Below are 20,892 nucleotides of genomic sequence, written 5' to 3'. Positions count from 1 at the left end.
AATCCCCCAGCCCTATTATGTACTAGGGTGTTATAGGTGAGGTCATGCCAATCATAGGGGTACCCTAACCCATAGTGCACCCTAGTGTATGTAGGTGATTTCACTGTATTTTTAAGTGTCTCTTTCAGCATAGCACTGGGGCTGGTTAGGCAGAGGCCAGGGTCAGTCAGAGTCAGGTACCACCAGTCCCAGTCAACAACAAGTTGGGGAGTGCCAAGGGCACAGGATGGCTTTGCAACACTAGAGAAGCACAAACTCAGAATTTAAAACATAACACCATGGTTGGGGGGTTCTCTTTAATAATCAGAATTGATTTCTATCCTAATGAACCCATTTTCCAACATTAGGATAAGGAAAGATTGGTAAAAAATCATAACGTTCTAATCTATACCTTGAGATTTTCATACAGCTCTTTGATGACGGTTAATAGCTCACTGCTCAATGTTAGGATTTTAACTGATAAACTGCAAATACAAAAAGAATCTCTCAGATAAAAGCTGTAACTCTCTGACCTATTTACATGATATGCATTTTGTGATCGGCGTGGTACACGTTCTTTGCAGTAGACATATTACCCCACTGTGGCTACCTTACCATGAGTCAAAACTTCCACTAGACAAACCTTCGATCTCTCTCAATAAAGAACATTAACCGCATGCGCGCTGCGGCTATTTTTGCGCTACGCGGCTTTTTTCCAAAAGCCGCGTTACATGACGAGCTCAGCCCGTCATCAGAGTGCGAGCGGCGCAACTGATGACGAGCTGAGCTTGTCATCAGCGCTGAAGGGGTTAATCACCGAAGTTATTTTCACATTTTTATTGTTGCCGGAAAATTGCTGGAGACCAGGAATGCAGCAGCAGGTACTTTTCAAACCATAATCCACTTGCAAACAGGATGCCCCCACCCTAAGTCAGCGACCTTTGTTTGCTTGGTGCATGAAGATGCAAGATTCATATACATGTTTTTTAACATTTGGTCTGATTACGATGTGAATGTAATTAACAATAGAGCATCATGCAAACTGTGACTACATGCCTGCTTTTCTCAATATTTCACTTCAAAAGTATGCGATTGTATTTGTTTAACGGGCGGTGATTTGTATAGGGTCACTGGAAAGTCCACAAGGTTGTCCCTGTCCCCCCCAGAATTTTATTGTCTCCTACACCCCTGGGCCAGTGGGTATCCCGGGTGTGGCCCTCGCGGGCGGTACCCTTGCTCCGAGAGGTGTTGGCAGCGTGTGGCCCTGTGGACTTGTCCCCGAGCGCCCCTCTACTTGGGACAGTGTTTTGTGGCTCAGAGGGGAGCTTGTACTGTCCTAAAGCGAGGGCTCGTCAGATGCTACGGTATGGGCGTGTCAGGGGTATGCCCCGCCCGGGGGCGGGACTTAAGCTCACCTGGTTCCAGTGCGGATTCGACCCCACCCCGGTCAGACTTTAAGAGGCTGATGCACGAGTGCGCCACATTCACAGGATTGAAACTGCAGAGGAGCACAGGTGCGTCAGCGGGATCTAGGTAAGGAGGCCGTGAAAGGTCAGATTGCTGGTGGCAGAGGTCAGTCAGTGGGCGACTCTGGGGGCACAGGGAGGGGAATGCAAACTGCGAGGAGGGTGTTTTGGTGGATGGGGGAGCAGGAGAAGACATAGGTAGTCTGTGTTGGTCTCTAAACATACACCCTGATTGCTGTGAACGGGAGAACAAACGGTCCGTTAAGGGGCATGGGTTGGGGGGGTATCGTAAACGTGCACCGTCTTGCACCCTCCCGAGACGGCTGTGGCCCCAGCGCAGTCAAATATAACAGAACTATGAACTTTCACTCAGAGGGGCTGATTTAAAGTAGAATACACCTCGAATGAAAAGCAATCAAGATAAACTAATGCTCCGGGGAGCGGGGGCTTTCTTTTGAACTCATGGTCGTCGTACTGACGCGGGTACGGGAACGGTTTTAATAAAAATAAAATAAAAAAGCCAGGGAAACGTAGTTTCCTACAGATCGTGTCCATTCCGACCTGTGAACAAGACCTCACAGAAGTACCCACACACTGCAGCGCTTCGAGTATTTTTAGGGAGTCGTGGCGCTTGTTCCTGCATAGCTCACGTTTCTGTAACGTCTTCTTAATAATGTTACTCTTGTGACCTACCATTGATCACTACTTTGTTACTTTAAGCGCTACGTTCCTTCGGAGCACTGGAACAGGCGCCTCTTTCTTACCCCTTGTCAAGGTTGGTGGGTCCAGTCTGAAGTGTATAATTGGGGCCCTCAAGCATCCAAAATACTTTCTGCGGCCCTCCGAGCAGACGTTTTAGGGCCCCCCTTCAGTGGGTGGGGGGTCATGTCACGTAGATTAGTGACCAGTATTCCATTGGATCTCAACCTCCAAGGGGGTACGGTCGGTCCTGGGGGGTCGAAGTGAGAGGGATCCCCTCAGTGCTCTCCGGACACGTGCTCCAGGTGGAGCCACCCATCGGCCGGGTTTGCTGTGGCGTGTTTAAGATGGCGAGCGGCGGCCCGGGTGCAGGAGCCTAGCTCCTCGAAGTACTCGAGTACAACACTGGGCACTACACTAGGCCTCCAGGACCCTACTTAATTTAAACCGGGAGATCTCCCTACTAATCCCCACCAAAGAATAAACGGCGAATCTCATTTGTGGAGTTAAAAACATTCCGTTTTAATGTACTGGACAAACAATGCTGACATCTAGCGCTACGAGACCATGACGGGAGTGAGCTATAAATACAAAATAGTATCTAACCGGTTGTGTGGTGCTGGGGTTGGGCAGCAGACTCTCCGATTTTTTTTTGGAGGGGGCTTATGTCGTTTTGTCACGGCGGGGGGCACACGCCCCAGAATCTGCTCATTTCTAGGTGTGAAATGGTTTCCGAGGGTGTAGAGTGGCTTTACACTGAACCCGCGCCCCTGCTCTGGGTACGGCGTGGTGGCACAGCTGGCCTTTCCTTTTGGAGGCCGCTAAGCGGTGTGAACTTTTCCTCAAGCTACTTCATAAAAACTCCTATAATTTAGGGGTAGTTTCCATATTTCACGCGGGAGACCATGGGTGATGGTTTTGAATGAGAGCCTTGGTTTCTCCTAAATGGGGTCGTCACACTAACTCGCTTGGCGCATTGATATGGTTTCCGGATATTGCCCCCCCCCCCCCCCCCCTGCAGGGTAATCACCTCACCTGCAGCGATGGGCATTCTGTGTGCAGAGCCACTTACTAACTTGCATTAACCGGTTTGGGAACGAGGGGACATGGTTGGGGAGGCGATAAGTGGACGGTCGAGGCCTAATCATGAAATCCCTGGTCTGGGTGCCGATGTGCTTGTGTTGGGCCGCACCTGCAGGCCGTGTTGCTGCTGCTCAGCGTGAGGTGATTTACTGCGCCGAGTGGTTCTGCGTGGGTGCCTCGGCGGGGCAGACATCTGGTCGCACTGGTCCTTCCGGTCTGGGGGAGCAGCATTCCTGCCCCGGGCTGCAGTGGGGACATATCTGGGATGCTTATCCGGGGACCCGCGGGAGATTTCCGTGACCTGATATGAAAGGGGCGCAGCCCAAGGGCCGGGCTGCAAACTCGGAGCAGTCGGGGCAAAGTGTCACACGGTGGGCGGCGAGTCTGCCCACTACGGCCGGGGGTGGGGAGGGGTGTCGCACAACAGGTGCGTTCTACGAGACATAATCTAGTCTATTATATTGGCTTTTATTGCATAGTAAGTGACCCTACCGTGCGCCAGGACCCGCCACTCTTTATGGGGGCTCTGCAATGATTCAATCTCCTAACGGTTTACGGTGTCGGGACCTGTTACATAACACACTATGAAATGTGTATAAAGTGTTGCAAAAAGCTTGAGCCTAATATATTTCTATCCAAACAATTTTTTAGCAGCACTTGAATAATGAAAGCTTTCTAACCTAGATTACAATTGTAATTTATGAACCGCCAAATAACAAAATGAGCTGTGGCAAAAGCAGTAACCCGCTGAACTAAGTCTTTAAAATGCTGTTCTCTTATTTGCATAGTACCTGTTATTTGCAACTGGCATATTAACCCTCTGAACTACCTTGAAAGAGTCAAAACTGCCCCTGGACAAAACACTAATCTCTCTCCAGCAGGTGCATTAACCACCAGTTTTCTGGGCACTTTTATTGTTGCCTGAAAACCGATCTACAAGGAACTCTGCAGTGCTCTGCCAGTAAGGAGTGTCCCTCACCCCTCCTCCTCCAGGTGAAGCGCTCACTGCTGCCGGCCCGCGGAACTCTGCAGCGCTCTGCCAGTAAGGAGTGTCCCTCACCCATCAGCCTCCGGGTGAAGCACTCACTGCGTCCGGCATTGATCCCAGGTCTGCTGGGGCGGCCTTGCTGCCGGCCCGCGGTTATTTCGTGGAGCTCGGAGGTGGTGGTGCCTGCATTATGGGCTATTGCTTGCTATTATACATTGCAACATTGCAGGAGTGTTCTAATAAAGTGTGGTCTGGTAGCTTAGTGGACTGTAGGGGCCGATGTTCTATTGATATCCCGGCTGGTCCAGCCTTTCATCCTTCTGAGGTCCATAAATGAGTGCTGTTGAGTTGGTACAAACATCTGTTGTTCGCCAAGATACCCTTGGGTGAACTTAAGCTTTACAAATACACATTACCTTATTAAACGCCGCTGCGGCATAAACAATGGCCCTTCTCCCAATTTATTAGACCTTTTATAAATTTCCCTTCATCAGCTCCACATAGAGTACACCCTATCCTGGGATTAATATAATAATTCTTTTGCCACATTTCACAGCTACTTGAATACATGGACATAGCTATCTGAATGTACTCATGATACTGCACTGCATGCAAAGCATTATGGGTAGGGTGGAGTTCCAACGTTTTTAAAGTTTATGATTTGCAGTACTGCATGTACATCTCAGGCTCATATTAGACATTTTTATAAATGTCCCTTCATGAGCTCCAGAGTACAATCTAATCCGCAATTGACATCATTATTTTGTTACATTTTAAAGCTACTAATTGCACGCATGGACATAGCTATTTGAATGTATTTGTGATACGGTCTTGCATGCAATGCATTATGGGAGTACCATATGTAAGAAAGTTTATGATGCTCACTGGGGACCACAGGAGCAGACGAGCAGTGCTTGTTCCAGTGTCCCGGCCCACTTCTAACATTGAAAGATAACATGGGGCTTGTGTTCACCATGTCCAGGGGAGGGGGGCGCCTGCCCATCTCCATGGGGGACTGTCCATCTCCACGGGAGGGGGGGGGGGCTGTCAATCTCCAGGGGATGGTTTGGTGTTTATGGTGGGGTGGTGTAAAATCCTGCTTTTCGCGCTAGCCCCTCACTCGTGTTTCTTTTCTTTCCCTAGGAGCGCTCTGCAGAGATGGCAATAAAGGGGTCGCCTTGTCTGGTCGCTTTCCTCGTCTTGGGCAATGTCGTCATCCTGGTAAGGACTGTACCGTAAGGGGAGTGAATGGGCACGCGGTGGGGCTCACCAGCATTGTATGGTTGCCCGGTCTGGAGTCCGCCCCATGTCCCCTGATCCGACGTTCCCCTTTTTTCTTTCCCTCACTTTTGTGGTCGGGGCCTTTGATTCCAGCTTGAAACCTCTGCCATGGATTTCCTAAATACATTATTCTGTTCTTCTGGGACAAAGCATGAATACAATTGTGCAGCTGGTCACCTGTACAAATGACGCACTGGTTCTGAGTCCCAGACAAATTCGTATTCCATGGAGGTTAGTTGTTCCCCCCTCCATGGAGCGCAAGGATGCAGAGGTTTTCACCAACTTCCATTGAAGGACCGGGCTTTTTGATGTATTCCTCAATACTCATAGGAGTCTGAAGGCACCTTGTCTCCCCTGCCTCGCCTCCAATCCACCCTTGTCCGTTGGGGCTGCTCACACAGTAACTTGTCATGCGTGGTAAATGTAAATGTCAAGGTATTTGTAGAGCGCACTGCCACCAAGCGGTTTCCTGGCGCTATTACTCATACCGCTGTGGGACCCTTCCTGACTTTCCCTGTGAAGTGTCCACTTCAGGGCACCCCCGGGTGAAGCCAAGCATCCTAGCGCTGTTGGGGCCGGTGTGGAGGTTAAGCAAGCTATTGCCCAGAGTTGCAGCGTGGGGCCCGTGATTAGAATAGGCACCAAGGCGTGAATTGTGAGGTCCGAGGAAATTGAGCCCAAGACCCGCCGAGGCGGGAATTAAACCCTGGTCCCAGGCCAGAACTCTGCATCAGGGTCTGCCGCTCTAACCATTGAGCCACACTCCTCCTCCTGTGATAGCACAGAAATGCCGCCACTGAAATTATGGAGCAATGGGCAACTTATGCGGCATGGTTGAGTAAAGTTTGCGGCATAATGCAGCACCTTTTGTAATAGTATTTCATTATTTGGTCACCTTTTTATTTTTTTAACTTCGTGACACTGGGCATTGGTTGCACCTCGATAGTACCATTTTCATACCAAAATATAGAACGAAGCAAGGTAGCCAGTCCACCATATGTAGCTGCATTTTTTTTTGTAACTGTTGAAGCATTTGAGCGAGTGCCAATTTTTTTGCATATTATAGAATTACTTCTGTAATTTTCACCATTGCCACTGGTTGCACCGCCTTAGTACTAGTGGACACCCAAATATTGCACCAATAAGCAACAATTGTGACAAGTAAATCTTAACCTGCCAGTGACAGATCAGATATGTGATGCACGTTGAGCTGTACTTCATGCTCCTGGGGTTAAGAAAGTAGCATTCGCTGGCTGCCATCTTGTATTGTCTTGCACTGGCACCTTGTCGCAAAATTTTAATGACTTTATTTAGGGGGGCAGTTTAATTACATTTGCTGCATTAACAAATGCCTAAAAGGAACATGTTCTAACTATTTCTCGAGTCCAGTATAGGAGATGTGAAAAACTATCTTTCCTCAACTATCTTAACTTTGAGAGAAACACTTTTTGGGGAGGGCTGGCTGTGAAATGAATATTTCTAGGTGAATAGCTATTGTCCAGTAAAAAAGCACGGCGTGCTAGCCTACAGTTTGGCTATTGTCAAGTGCTATGTTTCTCTTCATGCCCTGCTGTGAGTTTTGTATTCAGCAGGCTGATTTTAAAATATATTATGAGACAAAATCCCTGTTTTTATAATGACTGTTAATGGATTGTGTTTTTATATCTACATTGTGGTGTTATTCCTAGAAGTTTTTATCCTAACATTTGGTCAGGTTGTGAATTTGTGAATTCTTTTAGATATGTTTTATATCTAAATAAATATTATTATTATTCAGCAGGACTTGATGGTAACACTTTATCCTTTGTACTTCTCTTCTATTTACAGATGAGTGGGTTGGCACTGTTTGCCGAAACAATCTGGGCCACGTCTGACCCATACAAGGTGTACCCAATATTGGGCGTGACTGGGAAGGATGACGTCTTTGCTGGTGGATGGATTGCTATATTCTGCGGCTTCTCGTTCTTCATGCTGGGCATCTATGGCGTCATTGCAACTTTACGCGGCAATCGCTCCATGATCATGGCTGTAAGTATGCAGGCATGGGCTGTAATTGCACCCATCGACGTGTCTGGGGAGGACCATGCTTGCCCTTTTTCATGTTTGTTTTGACTCCAGGTTCATCTGATCTTGGCGTGCACTCCTAAATGCCTCTGATCGGGTGTTGGAGGCTACCTTATGACACTTGTATCTGGCATTCTTAGATGTGGATACTTTTTTACATTCCAATAACTTCTAGGCTGTTCAGTTGATGGTCTTTGTTCAGTTGATGGTCTTCCTACAGGGGTGTCTAGTTTAAATGTCCCAAGAGCTCCCAAACTACTCTATGTTCCATTCTGATTAACAATTTAGTGCCCCCCCTCTTTTTTTTTCTTATTTTTTTTTTTTTTTTCTTGTCTGTCCTTTACTCACTTAAACCATGAGCTGTTGCCTCCTGCTTACCTACCTCCTTTGTCCACAGTATTTGGTCCTGATGCTGATCGTCTACATCTTTGAGACTGCCTCCTGCATCACATCCTTCACACACCGAGACTACGTAAGTGCATAGCCCCTACCATTGTGGGCAATACAAATTGCCATTTTAGCGCAGTGTCTGTAGTGCATGACTGGAGCATCATGGGTAATGGGCATGAGGGTGGTACATACAGATAACTTTTCAAACTCCTGTCCTTTCTCCTTTCCATGAAGCATGGCATGCTTCATGGTATCGTAAAGGGGACTCTGCTACTAGGTGCAGATCCGCTGGCCCGTGGAATTGAGTAAGGCCTTATAGACCAAATTGGTTGATCTTTGGTTAAAAGTTCTTGATGACAAGAGTGGGCAAACTTCCATTAATGCCCTTGATTTGATTGCAAATATATAGGAAGAGGACAAATCCATACCTACGGCTTAGTTAAACACTGGTGAATAATAACTTACGTGTTGGTACTCCTAACAATGGCGATTGTTTGGTGCCTCCAGCTTGGAAAACACAATGTAGTTGTCATATCTAACAAATGGATAAGTGTGTAGTTGGTGACGAAGAGCAGGGCGGCATGTGTAGTCTGGTGTGATGCCTGAAGTCGGTGGTTCTTAACCGGTTGTCAGCGGTCAGCATGTGCATAGGAAATTAAAAAAATAGATTTTAAAGAGTATAAAAGCAAAGGTGGGAATTTAAAAACTTTCTGTAAATAGGAGTGCATTTGCAATTGGGGTTAAAAATTGAACTGGTATCCTGTGATTAGTGGACATACCAATTCTAGTATGGCCAATGAGTGGCCTAAACTTAATTTACAAAAGCCCCAACTTTAATATTTTTGTGTTTAACAAACCTCCATAAGGTAGCCTAGCGCACTTTAGCTCTTTAAAAAGTGTTTTTAAAAACTAACATGTTCGTCCTCACTGGCATTTGTCGAGGTCCACGTCTTTGCTGTCAGCCATTTAAAAAAAAAAAAAAAAATCATAACACTTTACTTCCGTCAAAAGCATTCCACGAGATGCAACTAGCATTACCCAACAATGCAACCAGCCAGCATCCAAGTAGTCTTCGCATCTATGTAGTCTTGTGAATAGTATTCCCTACAGAGCATTACTTTACCTGAAACGTAACTGCACAGCATCAGGAAGTTACTGACCTGCTAGCATGGGGGCAATACGGAAATTTGAAAAGAAGGTACTCTAAATAAGGGTGGTATTGTCAAGGTGTACCAAAGGCAGGACCTGCTAACGCAGAAGGTGAGAAACCAAAATGGTGCATCTATACCTAAATTGATTCTAAACTATTCAGCTGGTTTTGCAAAAAAACTACAACCTAATACAGGAATGTGGGGCTTTCTGCAATCTGATTCTAGATTGGGTTCCACTCTACCGCCAACAAAATGAGACTTATAAAAAAAAAACAGCTCTTCATCAAAAGATCTTCTGGTTCGCAGCCCTTTTATTGAGAACTGTAGAGAAACTGAAGATGACAGACATTTTTCCTTGCATCAATGCAAGGCATGCAGAAAAGAAAGAGAATTTTGTTCCAGGGAGGAAGGTTTTCAAACCCATCTCAAAACTATTGACTGAAATAACTTTTGTGGTATACTATTTAGTATGCCCCTGTGACCATCGAGATGTGGGAAGCCTGGTACAACAGGCTAAAAAGAGGACACTAAAGTACTCTAGCGATAAGCAATAGACAATTATCAAGTAGCATAGACTCCGCTTTAAATCCGTGATAGTCAGGTGCGCCTTTTCTGCGTTGATCAAGTCCCTGTAATGGAAAGGAGAGGAGTGAGATCTCGGGAAGTAAGAATCTAAATATAGAATTGAAGCAAGGGCACTTTTTGGTCTAAACGGTGACGAAGAGTTATGGGCACACAGGTTATAAACATATAAATCAAGTACCACCAGTCATAGGATTCCCAGTAGAAGGGAATTGTTTCCTGCTGCATAGTAAGATAGAAATATAATCAATCTATAGATTAATAGGCCCCACTGTTAAGTATAAAAGTGAAACCATGTAATATGGGGCACTATTAACTTTAAATTGTTGGGAATATGGGGAGTAGGAAAACATTAGAAACGATGGGTAATTTGCACCTAGCACATTAATAATTTTCCAATAGTGTTTCCTAAATCTCTGCAAATGAGGATTTGGAGGAAATATCTGATTGGATTATAACAAATTGCTAAAGCATAAATGGTCGTTACTCTAGGTGATATGAGGCTTACGGTATCCATTTTAAAGTGCAAAAAAGACCATTGTAAGAAGCAAGTTTGTGATTCATATGAAGTCACGAGTTGACTCGTAGGGGAGATCAAAGTAAAATACATGTTTACATCTGCAAGGGTACACATCCTGAAATTCCATTCAGGATTTAATTAAGATATATATTTTTTGATTAGCACGAAGCCACTTACATTTTTTTAATATATTGCAATAAGATAAGGTTACTATGATACTTGGATACTTTACTTAGGCTCATTCAGGGTGTAATGAAATGATTATGAATATCCAAGGTCAGGCATTGACTGTAGAAACTAGTGATTCACGTGTATTTAATGAAGAAAAATATGAAAATAAGAATATCTTTTGAAAGGTTGGAATTGCGGATACCCATATTCAATCATTTGTAAGTAGCTGCAGACAGAACAAGGGATGGAGAAGATGTTTTCACAAAATAAAACCATTTATCTATAATTGATTGCTGGAATATTAACCATGTTAAAATACAGTGAAGTGTATGAATGAGAACATCTTTGTTAGAGTGCCACGCTAGTTGCACTTTAAGGAGCTGCAATTTAAATTCAAGTCCGTCATTCATTGTTAGGAATGCCTTATGCCGGAAGTAAATTGTTACGAATGATTTAAAACTATGGCTGACACCAAAGACTCTGACCTCGACAAAAGCACGGAATGTGCTGTTAGTTGATGGTGGTTTTTTAATAAAGTATCTAAAGAGCTCCTGGGTTGCTACGTTTCCACAGATGTTTTTTAATTGGATGTGGAATTGTGTTGGCGAGTAGCGACACCTGTTGCAATTGAGAGCGCCAGGGACAGGCGAAGAAGGAAACCTGTGTTCCCGCGCTTAGGCCAGGGTGCTCTGCTTCCTTTGCCAAGCTAGTCTTTACCAAAGTCACACTCAGATCCTACTCAAACAGCCTTCCCGCCGCCTCTCAAATTTGCATACGTTGCCGTCTTTAGGCAGCAAAGCCCAAGAACTCCTGACTATTTTGGTCACCTTTACAACAATAATTGATGATGACTTTGCCCCTCAATATACAGAAGATGGTATGAGGAATTACAAGATACAACATGCTTGGACACTCCTAGATACTGGCCAGATTTCTCCTAACCCTGAACAAAGGAAAGCGCCAACTTTGTAATGACTCAATGAGGGACCCTGGATTCCAATAACCCAGTGCGGGGTCCCTGAGCTCCATGAATAAGTCGGGGTCCAAAGAAGCCAAAATGTTTATCCAGTTGAGATGCATCTTCACTGTCAACAGTTCTGCCCTACTCTACAAAGTTGTGCTAATGGCTTCAATGCTTCTATGGTCATGACACACTTTCTGCTTCTTTCTCCAATAGATGATAAACTCGAACGTGATCTTGAAGCAAATGTTGCGCTTTTACTCGAGTGACACTACACAGGGCCAGCAGCTGACCAGACTTTGGAACGGAATCATGATGGAAGTAAGTGGACGAGGACTGGGGCGGTGACATTCAAGAGATCTGTTTGGGTCTAGCTTTAGAAAAAAAAAATCCTTTTCTGCACTGCTTTGCATGTGACCGGTCCTTCATTAAAAAGAAAATGGCCATCAAAATTACCGCAATCTATATTTCTAGTGCCGAAATTGGAGCTTCCCCTTAATAGTTTCCCACTTGTTGAATTGCTTGCTTCTCCCTTCCTTGAATCTCATAGCTATGGAAATTGTGGTGTTTGTGGCATGTTGTATTGACTTCTCTCCTTTCTGTTGAGCACCCCGTTTCTTTGTCCTATTTTATGGTTTCTCTACTTCTTAGATGTAACATAACTCTATAATAGTAGATCATGGAAGGCCCCAAAACGACCTCTGCACATTTTGTACAAACTGTGCTGTCAAGGCGCTTGCCTCTGGTTAGAATAAGTTAGTGTTCAGGTCCTGCACTTGTCAGTTGCCCCAAAGCTTTACTTGCTGTTTTGGCATTTCCCAGTGGCGTAAGGGCTTGGGTGGCGTATGCTACTACATCAGTCAATGCACTTTTCCAATTAAAGGGGATAAAGTTAAAAAGAAGTTACCTTTATGGTTAAGTTAATTATACAGTTTAATTTTCTCCCATTTCAAAGAGTGCATATACAAACTCTAGGCCTCTTGCTTCTAATGGCCAGTAGACCCTGCCATACATGGAATTAAAGTCTTTCTAGTGGGATAAATTTAAAGTGCAGAAAATTCAATTTGTAATGTTATGCTTTTTAAATTTCTCCCATTAAAGTTCTGGTTTCCATGTAAAGGTGCCCCCTATGGTGACATTTATATCCTGTGCCGCAAGTACAAATGACACAGGCTCTCAGCCACTCGTACAACTACCACATTTTTGTGCACATGGTAATACAACTCCAAATCCAATGCTCTCACTGACTCGCATGGCAGTCATGTCAGTGTTTTGTTCAAACCATAGTGTCTGACTCTATGGACATTGGCCATAAAGTCGAGGGGTTTGGGGGTGTATGGTAACCATGCACGAGTTGCTTGGCCTTCAGTATTTCACAATGAATTTCGCTGATTAGAAGTAGCTCTCGCCACCGCATAGTGCACTGACTCATTTGAACCACTGTCCCAACTAGTTCCCTGTCTAGCCCTAGTTAATACTTCCTTTTGCAACTGCCTCCACCCAAAATCTTTATTGGTGTCTTTTTAACCACAGATTCCTTTTTTCTGGACTTAATGCTTTCTTGTGCACTGCATTTTCCAGACAAGCCAAGTATTTTGGTTGCCAGCGTTAAGTCGATCAATGTGATCCACACATTGGTGGTCTGAGATCCACCGGACAGTGGAAGACCGAGTTTAGTGGCGATTGGTGCACCCAAGAATCTGTACAGATTTATGTACCATTGATGTGATGCAATGGGGTGCATAGCAAGAACAGCATTGCACCGTTCCACCCAATTATCACTTTCTAGGTCTGAGGGGGAGGGACATTCTTCAAACATGGTGGTCCTTAAACATCTTGTTTTTGTTTCTTTACAGAAAGCGTGCTGTGGGTTCAATGGCCCAGTAGACTGGATCTCCTACACTTCCACCTTCCGTAGTACATACAATGAGTCTTTTGCACCCTGGCCCTACATGTGCTGCAAGAGAGATGGCAACTTTGCAATAATCAACACCGAGGGCTGTCGTGTTGGCTATGTGGACTACATCAACTCCATGGTAATGCATACCGGTCTGGATGAAGATACTGCATTGATGCAGAAGAGGCGGGGGTTTGAGGGTGATGCAGATGGTCTGTTGTGTAGGAGTCTGAGGTGTTAGAGCAAATGGCTTGAATGAGTAGCAGTTCAGAAAATAAGCATGTATGGGTGCAGTGGATGGCTTCTAATGACCTGTTTCTCTTTCTTCCACTTCAGGGCTGCTCAGACCACATTGTTCATGCTATAAATAGCTACACTTGGGGCATCTCCTGGTTCGGCTTCGCAATCCTCATGTGGACGGTAAGGATATCACTTGTTCCCGTCTCTGATGGTCCCATTTGTGACTTTGAACGCCTTAAGAGGTAGAGTAGGCTTCTGTTATGTATCCGTGCATGTAGTCGGCCCAGTGGGGAGTGTAAGAGCTGAATGGTGGAGTCTTAAGGATAAGAGGTGAAGGTCTAGAATGGGAAACATCTCAGGATAGGGGTGTGAAGGAAGTCCATTGCAGATGCTGGATCTGATTGGCTTATGGCGTCAGCATTGGCATATACTGGTGTCATGGCTTCCTGTCTGGTACCCTGTTGACTCTTGTTAGATAACTGATCTGTCACGACCACCTCCAAATAGGTCCGCTCTTGCCTACATGTTGCCACTTGCTCATGCCATTCCAGGACATTACATGCTACGGAGGTCAATCTTTGCTCTCAGCCTTAAGGCTGACCAGGTGTGGCTGAAAGCTTGCTTGCTGGTGTGGAGGCCAGTACTTTTGGAATGGAATATGCGTATGGTAGGGCACTGCTTCTATAACTTAATAGTTGGCGTTATTATTCTTGTGGTTAAACTTTGTGTAACAGCAGTTATGGATTCTGCATATCCACTTACCGGCACCAGGCACGGATCTCAAAGTTCCGATCTCTGGAAGGATCTTTAATTACATTTGCTCCACTCTGCTTTATCGGTGATTGTTCGGGCTTGCCCCTCTTTATTTGTATGGACTCCACAGGTTTGACCGCGTATCTCTAAAATTAGAGTTGAAATAAAAAATGGAAGCCGTAAAATGATTACCAGTAAATAAGACCAACTCTGTCTGCATTAAGCCTTTAATTCTGCAAGGAGGGCAGAGCAACCTTTTGGGACAAGCTGCCAGTCCATGCATTTTTGTTTTTGTTTTTATTTATTACAAAAGCAATACGCCTTTTCCAACACTCATTCACACACCGAGGTCTTTGTTGTGACCTGTTAAACTGATTATCTCCTACATCCGCATATGTTCCTTTGGTTTTCAGGTAATCTAGGAATGGAGATGACTCGCCAGGTAGCCAAGGAAATCTGATTTGATGACTCGAGTAAGACTCTGAAGAGTGTGGCCCATGACCATGCAAGCTTGTTCTATGCGAGTAGAGGCAAACGGAGTACGCTTTGTTATGACTGGAGTACTTGACTGACTGGGCAAGCTATCCAGCTAGGTCTGTCCATTCCCTGGCCAGAGCTATGGTCGAAATATCTTGGAAGGCATGTTGTATTTTTGGTAGTTAAAGACCAGAAAGCACTTTCCTACGCTACCTGAAGGGGGGGGGGGGGGGCACTGGCTCCAGTGTTGACGTATGTTAAGGTGGTTTCTAAAGATCTTACCCAACAGGAAGCCTGCTCATACCTTCCACTCACCTAAACTGCCTTGTTTGTAATTGTAACTTGTATACAATGATTAGCGTGCGATCACTGTACCACACTAATTGTATTGGCCATGCCGATTTAATGTTCATGAAGCTCTAAACCTCTGATTCTCCTCTTCAGCTCCTGGTGATGCTTGCCGAGATGTATTACTACACCAAACTCTGAGAAGGCCACTGGAGGAACTCTTACAAATGTCACCATTCAAACGGTGAAATGATTTCATGACCTGCTGGTTCTGGCGTGTTTGGGCGTGACAGTGACCATCTTTAAAGCTCTGCTTTCAACTTTTTGGCCAAAGAACCGCCCAACTGGACTAGGACTACTTGCCACCACTGCCGCCCCAGCCAAACCTGTACATTTATCCTTCTATTTTAATGGCTGCCTCTGGAAGTGGCTGGTTCATTTTAATTTGCTGCCTTGGACTTGCGTGGAGGTCTCAAGCCGAGGGCTAAGCAGCTCTATGACGCTGGGAAGGAGTACCTCCTTAGGTAGGTGCTCGTGTGGCAGCGTAATATGTACACATTTTGTTTGTATCTAAACTTTGTATATTCATGTTTCACTAAATAAACTTTTTTTTCTTTAAAACTTTCCAAGTTCAATTTGTGGATAAAGATTAGGGCTTCGTTCAAGGTGTTGGGTTGGTCATCCACTACTAATGCAGCATCTTACTTGATGCACCACAGACTAGGCCTTGTTTAATGACAAGGCTTCTAGGTCCAAGGCCCACAACCCTAGGTTTGGATACAGTCTCTACTAATGGGCGAACAGCATGCTTTTCCTCCTGCAGGGGAGTAAAACTAGCATCTCAATATTTCTGTAGCAAACTGGTTAAACGTTCTAGGCTACATAAATAATCCCTAATCTCATCTAGACTGCTGCTCCTCTTATTTGGGTTTTCTGCACCTGTATTCCATGGGTTATTTTCCTCTCTGTAAAGGCATCAAAACAATTTAGCAGGATTGCTGGTTATCCCTTGCCCATGCCAGTAAGGATGGTGTTAGCAAGTTCTGGTGGTATTTTATTGAAGTTTTCCTGCTGGGCTGGGAACCTAAAGCAACTCTGACAAGTCTGTTAAAGCAGCCCCCCCTCCCAAAATACAATGCATAGTGAATGAGTGCAATGAGCCTAACCACTACATGAGCGCTTTGGGAGGCTCTTCACCTCCAAGAGAAATGTGGGAAGAAAGTGGTGCATTCTAAATCACACTTAATTTATATTGAATTGTATTCGTTTTTTAAAGGATTGCATATGACCTTACTGTGCACCAGGATACAACTATTAGGGCTCTTCGATGATTCCCTCAATATCACCCTCCAACTGTGCCTCTCACCTAGCTCCTCACTATATAGCGCCTCTTACAGACTACAGTATAAGGTGTCAGCATTTTACATCGAACACAGGCAGTCGCACTCGTGTGAATCTGTGTGTAGGAAGCGTCCTATAAGACCAAAGGGACTAGGTGTAGGATTCACATGCCATCCAAACTAGTAGGCATTTTTAAAAGTCCTTGTTCTCAGGAACCACATTGTAAAACCGTAGTTGAGTAGGGGAGGGGTTACTTTAGTAAATTATTTCCAGCACACTTATTTGTAAAATTAACAATGAAAGGCTAGGGAAAAATTTCTATCCTAAATTATGATTTAGGAAATGTACAGTGAAAAAATGGATCCCTGACAATACTAGTAACCCTCCGAGCTATGCACATAAAATACTGATCTGCATGGTACATGCCCTTTGCAGCAGGCATATTCACCATCTGCACTACCTTAGAGATAAGTCAAACCAGTTATCTTGGCACTTTCATTGTTGCATGAAAACTGTTGGATACACAAACTCTCCAGTGCTTGTTAACCACTTCGGCGCTCATGTAACGCGGCTTTTTAAAAAATGCAGCGCGCAGCGGGAAAACCGCTAGCGCGCATGCGGTTAAAGCTGCTGCACTGCTACAAACCAGTCACCACCCTTCCAGCCTCTCGGGGAAATGCCCAATGCCCAGCATGGCCCGCCCGGCCTTGCATTTCTCAGTTTATCCAGTCTTGTTTTTTATCCCCCTCCTTTGTGATAAATCCCACTTGATACCTTAAGAACCATGGCAAAAGCAGTATAGCAAGCAGTGGAATTAATAAATGGCGTTTATGGAGGGCCAAGTCGATGACCAGGCTTAATTAAAAAAAAAAAAAAATGTACACTGTTACTCCTCCCTCAAATGGAGTTTAAGATTCATATGGATATTAAACCATGCCTCCGTGTACCCCTGCATCAATACTTGCTTATGGTGTGCCACGGTGCCCCCTTTGCCTCCGCCATATAAAGTGCCACAAACATGCGGTCTAGCCATATCCAGAATTGTTTCTATTAACGAAACGAAGTCACCCACAATACAAAACACCCCAAACACTCGAGACCCTTGCACCAGTGTCTGTTTCTGCTGAAGTTGTAATTGCAAAGACACTTATGGCAATCCGTCTGAAGCTGCAGTCTAACCTAGTAAAACCTGCACTTTAACTGGGGGTGGGGGCAAAGGAGAGCAGCCCGGGTACATTTTGAACATTCAGATTCTGGTGCTGAAACCACCAGAATCCCTATTAATCCCCATCTGATGCGTGGAAATTTAATTTAAACGAGTGGCACATTTTTAATCCTGGGGTTTTGGATTTTAGAGTGCAATAAAATGCTAGTATGTAAGAACCCTTGCATTCTGTACCTACACCGACCAACTGAGCGCTGTTCTTCGTCTGAGCTGCGATGACCAACGAATGCTTTGAACCCTAAACTGAGTGTGCAATCCCCCTTTACACCCAGGATCTGTCTAGGTGGTCACAACAGCCCTCATCCCAAGGCGACGGCTTGATTTGAGTTGTAGGAGAACTGGGGGTGAGGTAGAAAGGAAAGTTTGAACCCTTCAATTGTCTTGTGGATTTAGGATGTCTTACTGTCGAGTGCCCTGAACTTCGACATTTTCACAAGAATGAAATATTCAGTGGAGAACGACTGAGATGGGGAAATGGTGTGGATCTAGTAAATTTGTTCCTGATAGTGTAAAACTGGCTTGGTGACAGACTTGGATGTGAACACAATAGGCACTCTAGAATGTGGATAGTAGCGCGCACTCCGCTTTTTCTTTTCTTTCTATTTTTTTTTTAATTAAAGATCTATTTATGAACTCTGCATTACACAAGTGCTTACTAGGACTCTCGCACTGAATGTCCAAGTCTCCCAATGTCCCCACTAGTCAGCAGGGCCAGCTTTAGGGCAGTGCGACCAGTGCGGCTGCACTGGGTGCTGACCTGTGACGGGGTGCTGACCTCTGAGGGGGTGGCACTGTGTTTACCAATAACTTAGGATTGGAGAGACTAGAGGCACTTTTGCCCGGTGGTAGTGACTGTATCCAAGAAAGCGGTTATGGGATGGGGGAGGGGGGGACGTCAAAGCTAAAGCCGGCCGGGCAGTCAGAATGATTGCCCACAGCAGGGTTTTAGAACATACCTGGGTGTAAAGCGGGGCATTTGAAGCTGGGCCAGAGTGCAAGATTTCCACATAGGTTTACAGAGAGCAAGAGTATTATAAAGTGTAAATATGTGGCAGTTTCTAATTATTTTAAGGAGGGCCAAGATTCTGAATATTCGGCATAGACCATCGATTAAAGATACAAAATTCCACCTTTTCATAAGGCTATCATTTCCACCTCCCAAGTCTCATATGAAATGCCTACATGTGGATAGGAAACTGGCTCAATTCAGCAGGAGTTTGTGCTCTTTGTAAAACGGGCATTTTCTTTTGCAAATTAAGTAAATGGTTGATTTGAGCAAGTTTGCAAGCCTTCAGAATCCAACTCCAGCAGCTTCTGCTGTCGCACAGAGGGAGGCGAGCTAGGAACCGCCTTCACAATCAATCAGAACATTTGTAAAGTGTGATACTTAACCGTGAGGGTCTCAAGGCGCAGGGGTGGAGGGGTGCTGTTACGGCTCGAAGCCAGGTCTTGAGGAGTCTTCTGAAGGTGATCTCGCGTAGTAGACTTGGGTGCCAGCAAGGTAACAGAGCTGGACTGGGATCGCAAACCAGCCCTGGCAATTACGTCTGACCGGCCCACTGGGGAAACTCCTAGTGCCCGCTACAGCCAGTCTGGCCCTGAAGGTTGGTGTGGTGCTGCCACTACTGATGCCCTGCCCAGGCATAAAAGGCAACACTGAAGACGTGGCATTACTGTGCCAGGTTGACACAGGGCCTTTTAAAGTCTTGAGAATGAAGGCCTACTGTTTGAGACTGAAGGGGGGAGGGAGTTGTTCTGGAGGTTGTTTATTTAAACTTTCCCAAAAATCTCATTAAAATATGCTTATCTCCTTTAAACTGGTTTTAAAACTCTCACAATCTACATATTTTGTGTCCTTTTTAATGATAGATTTTTATCTGATTCTAGTTTCTTACGAATTATGATCCGTTCTTCCTACCATAATTCTTCAAAACTGGGCAAGAACAGGGGATTATCATTCTACCCCCATGAACACGTGCTGCTCAACTAGGATTTATTTTTTTCCGGGGAGGTGCTGGATTCTGCCGGAATTCTGTACATGTAATGAAGCTCCTCTCTGGAGTAAAGCCTTGTTGGGGAATTGATCACCAGTCTCCTGATTAAACCATCTCAACTTGTTTATTGCTCACATTGTCTCAATACTTGCTTCCAAGACAGTCTACCATTGGCTTCATTTGGAACAGCGGGTGTTGTGGACGTGAACTGTGCAAAGAAAATCTTCTTTACTACGGTTCAAAACACTGACTGTGCAATTTTGGACTGCGCAATCTTATCTCAGATCTCATTGCTTAAATGATAACTCTGGGTGGGGCAGGAATAGTCGATACCTAACCTTCTCAGAGTTGGATCCATTGCTAATGATTCGTCCCTGATATAAGGCACACACTTTAGCTTCTCAATGGGGCTTTTTTAATGAAGTTCTTCTGATCTCGCCATCAGGAGAATCAACTAAGCAAGGCATTTATTGCAGACTGTGTTCGAAAAATGTTACATAAATATCCTATTGTAAATTCCAGATACTTTGAGTTAATCTTCACAAATTATCTATGAGCCACCAATAGCGCACCCTTGGATTTTCGGAGAAAAAGCGGCTTCTGGTGGAATATTTTTAACCTTCTAAGTAGCCTGTAATTTCCTTCTGAAAAATATTTGTGTGAACTATGACAAATAGAAAATGATGCATCTTCCTTGTCCTGCTGCATTCCAGCCCAGAAGCAAACAGCAGACAACTCACAAGAGCTTTGTTTAAGTCTTTTGAACTAAGACATTGGCAGGGATAAACTTGCTACAACCTGTAAAGAGAAGGTCTTCAAACAAGTGTGGGTGAAACAGGACCACGAATGAAGGCTTCTCCAGTCAAATGGAGATACAGACTAGTTCTTTCGGTACACCGGGAGATTGGTGGATTTATCCGCTGGCCATTCTTCCTTCTTTCAGACAACGACCCCTTCCTAAATCAAGCCTCTGCTGGTCATTAAACTGACACGTGGCTTTCTGTGACGTCAGCTGTAGCTGCACTAAACCATGCCACCTCTATTCATCTCTTAAACCAATTTTTTGAAGAATATTCAGGTTTTTCCTGTTACTTTTGGGACAGGTACAATAGTGAGGCTGTGTCCTGTGATGGTGAACTTACTTGCCAAGAGATTCGCTGTTTAATTTCTATATGTTGGCAGATGGAAATGTGTAGTCTTTTGCTGATTACAAATGCTTACATTTTAATATTGACTTCACTGATTTTTGAAGTACTTTGTAGATGTTAAAGCACAGGATATGCAGCTTCGCCAAGAAAGTGGAATTCGAGTGAGGACCTCAAATTAATGCTGTGGTCTTGGG

The 20,892-nt window shown here is 44.8% G+C and overlaps 1 protein-coding gene across 1 annotated transcript; it reads left to right on the top strand.

Annotated features, from left to right (window-relative positions):
- The first annotated feature begins 1,431 nt into the window (after positions 1-1,431).
- UPK1A (uroplakin 1A) lies at positions 1,432-15,605 on the top strand. Its single transcript, XM_078651030.1, has 8 exons — positions 1,432-1,512; positions 5,359-5,436; positions 7,324-7,524; positions 7,958-8,032; positions 11,552-11,656; positions 13,192-13,371; positions 13,569-13,652; positions 15,147-15,605. Exons 2-8 carry the CDS (start codon positions 5,374-5,376, stop codon positions 15,189-15,191), a joined length of 753 nt encoding a protein of 250 aa, XP_078507156.1. The 5' UTR covers positions 1,432-1,512; positions 5,359-5,373; the 3' UTR covers positions 15,192-15,605.
- Positions 15,606-20,892: the final 5,287 nt, after the last annotated feature.

Source organism: Lissotriton helveticus, chromosome 7 (assembly GCF_964261635.1).
Source record: "Lissotriton helveticus chromosome 7, aLisHel1.1, whole genome shotgun sequence".
NCBI classification, from domain to species: domain Eukaryota; kingdom Metazoa; phylum Chordata; class Amphibia; order Caudata; family Salamandridae; genus Lissotriton; species Lissotriton helveticus.
Note: the sequence above shows the minus strand (reverse complement) of the source record. Positions and strands in the feature narration are given on the sequence as shown.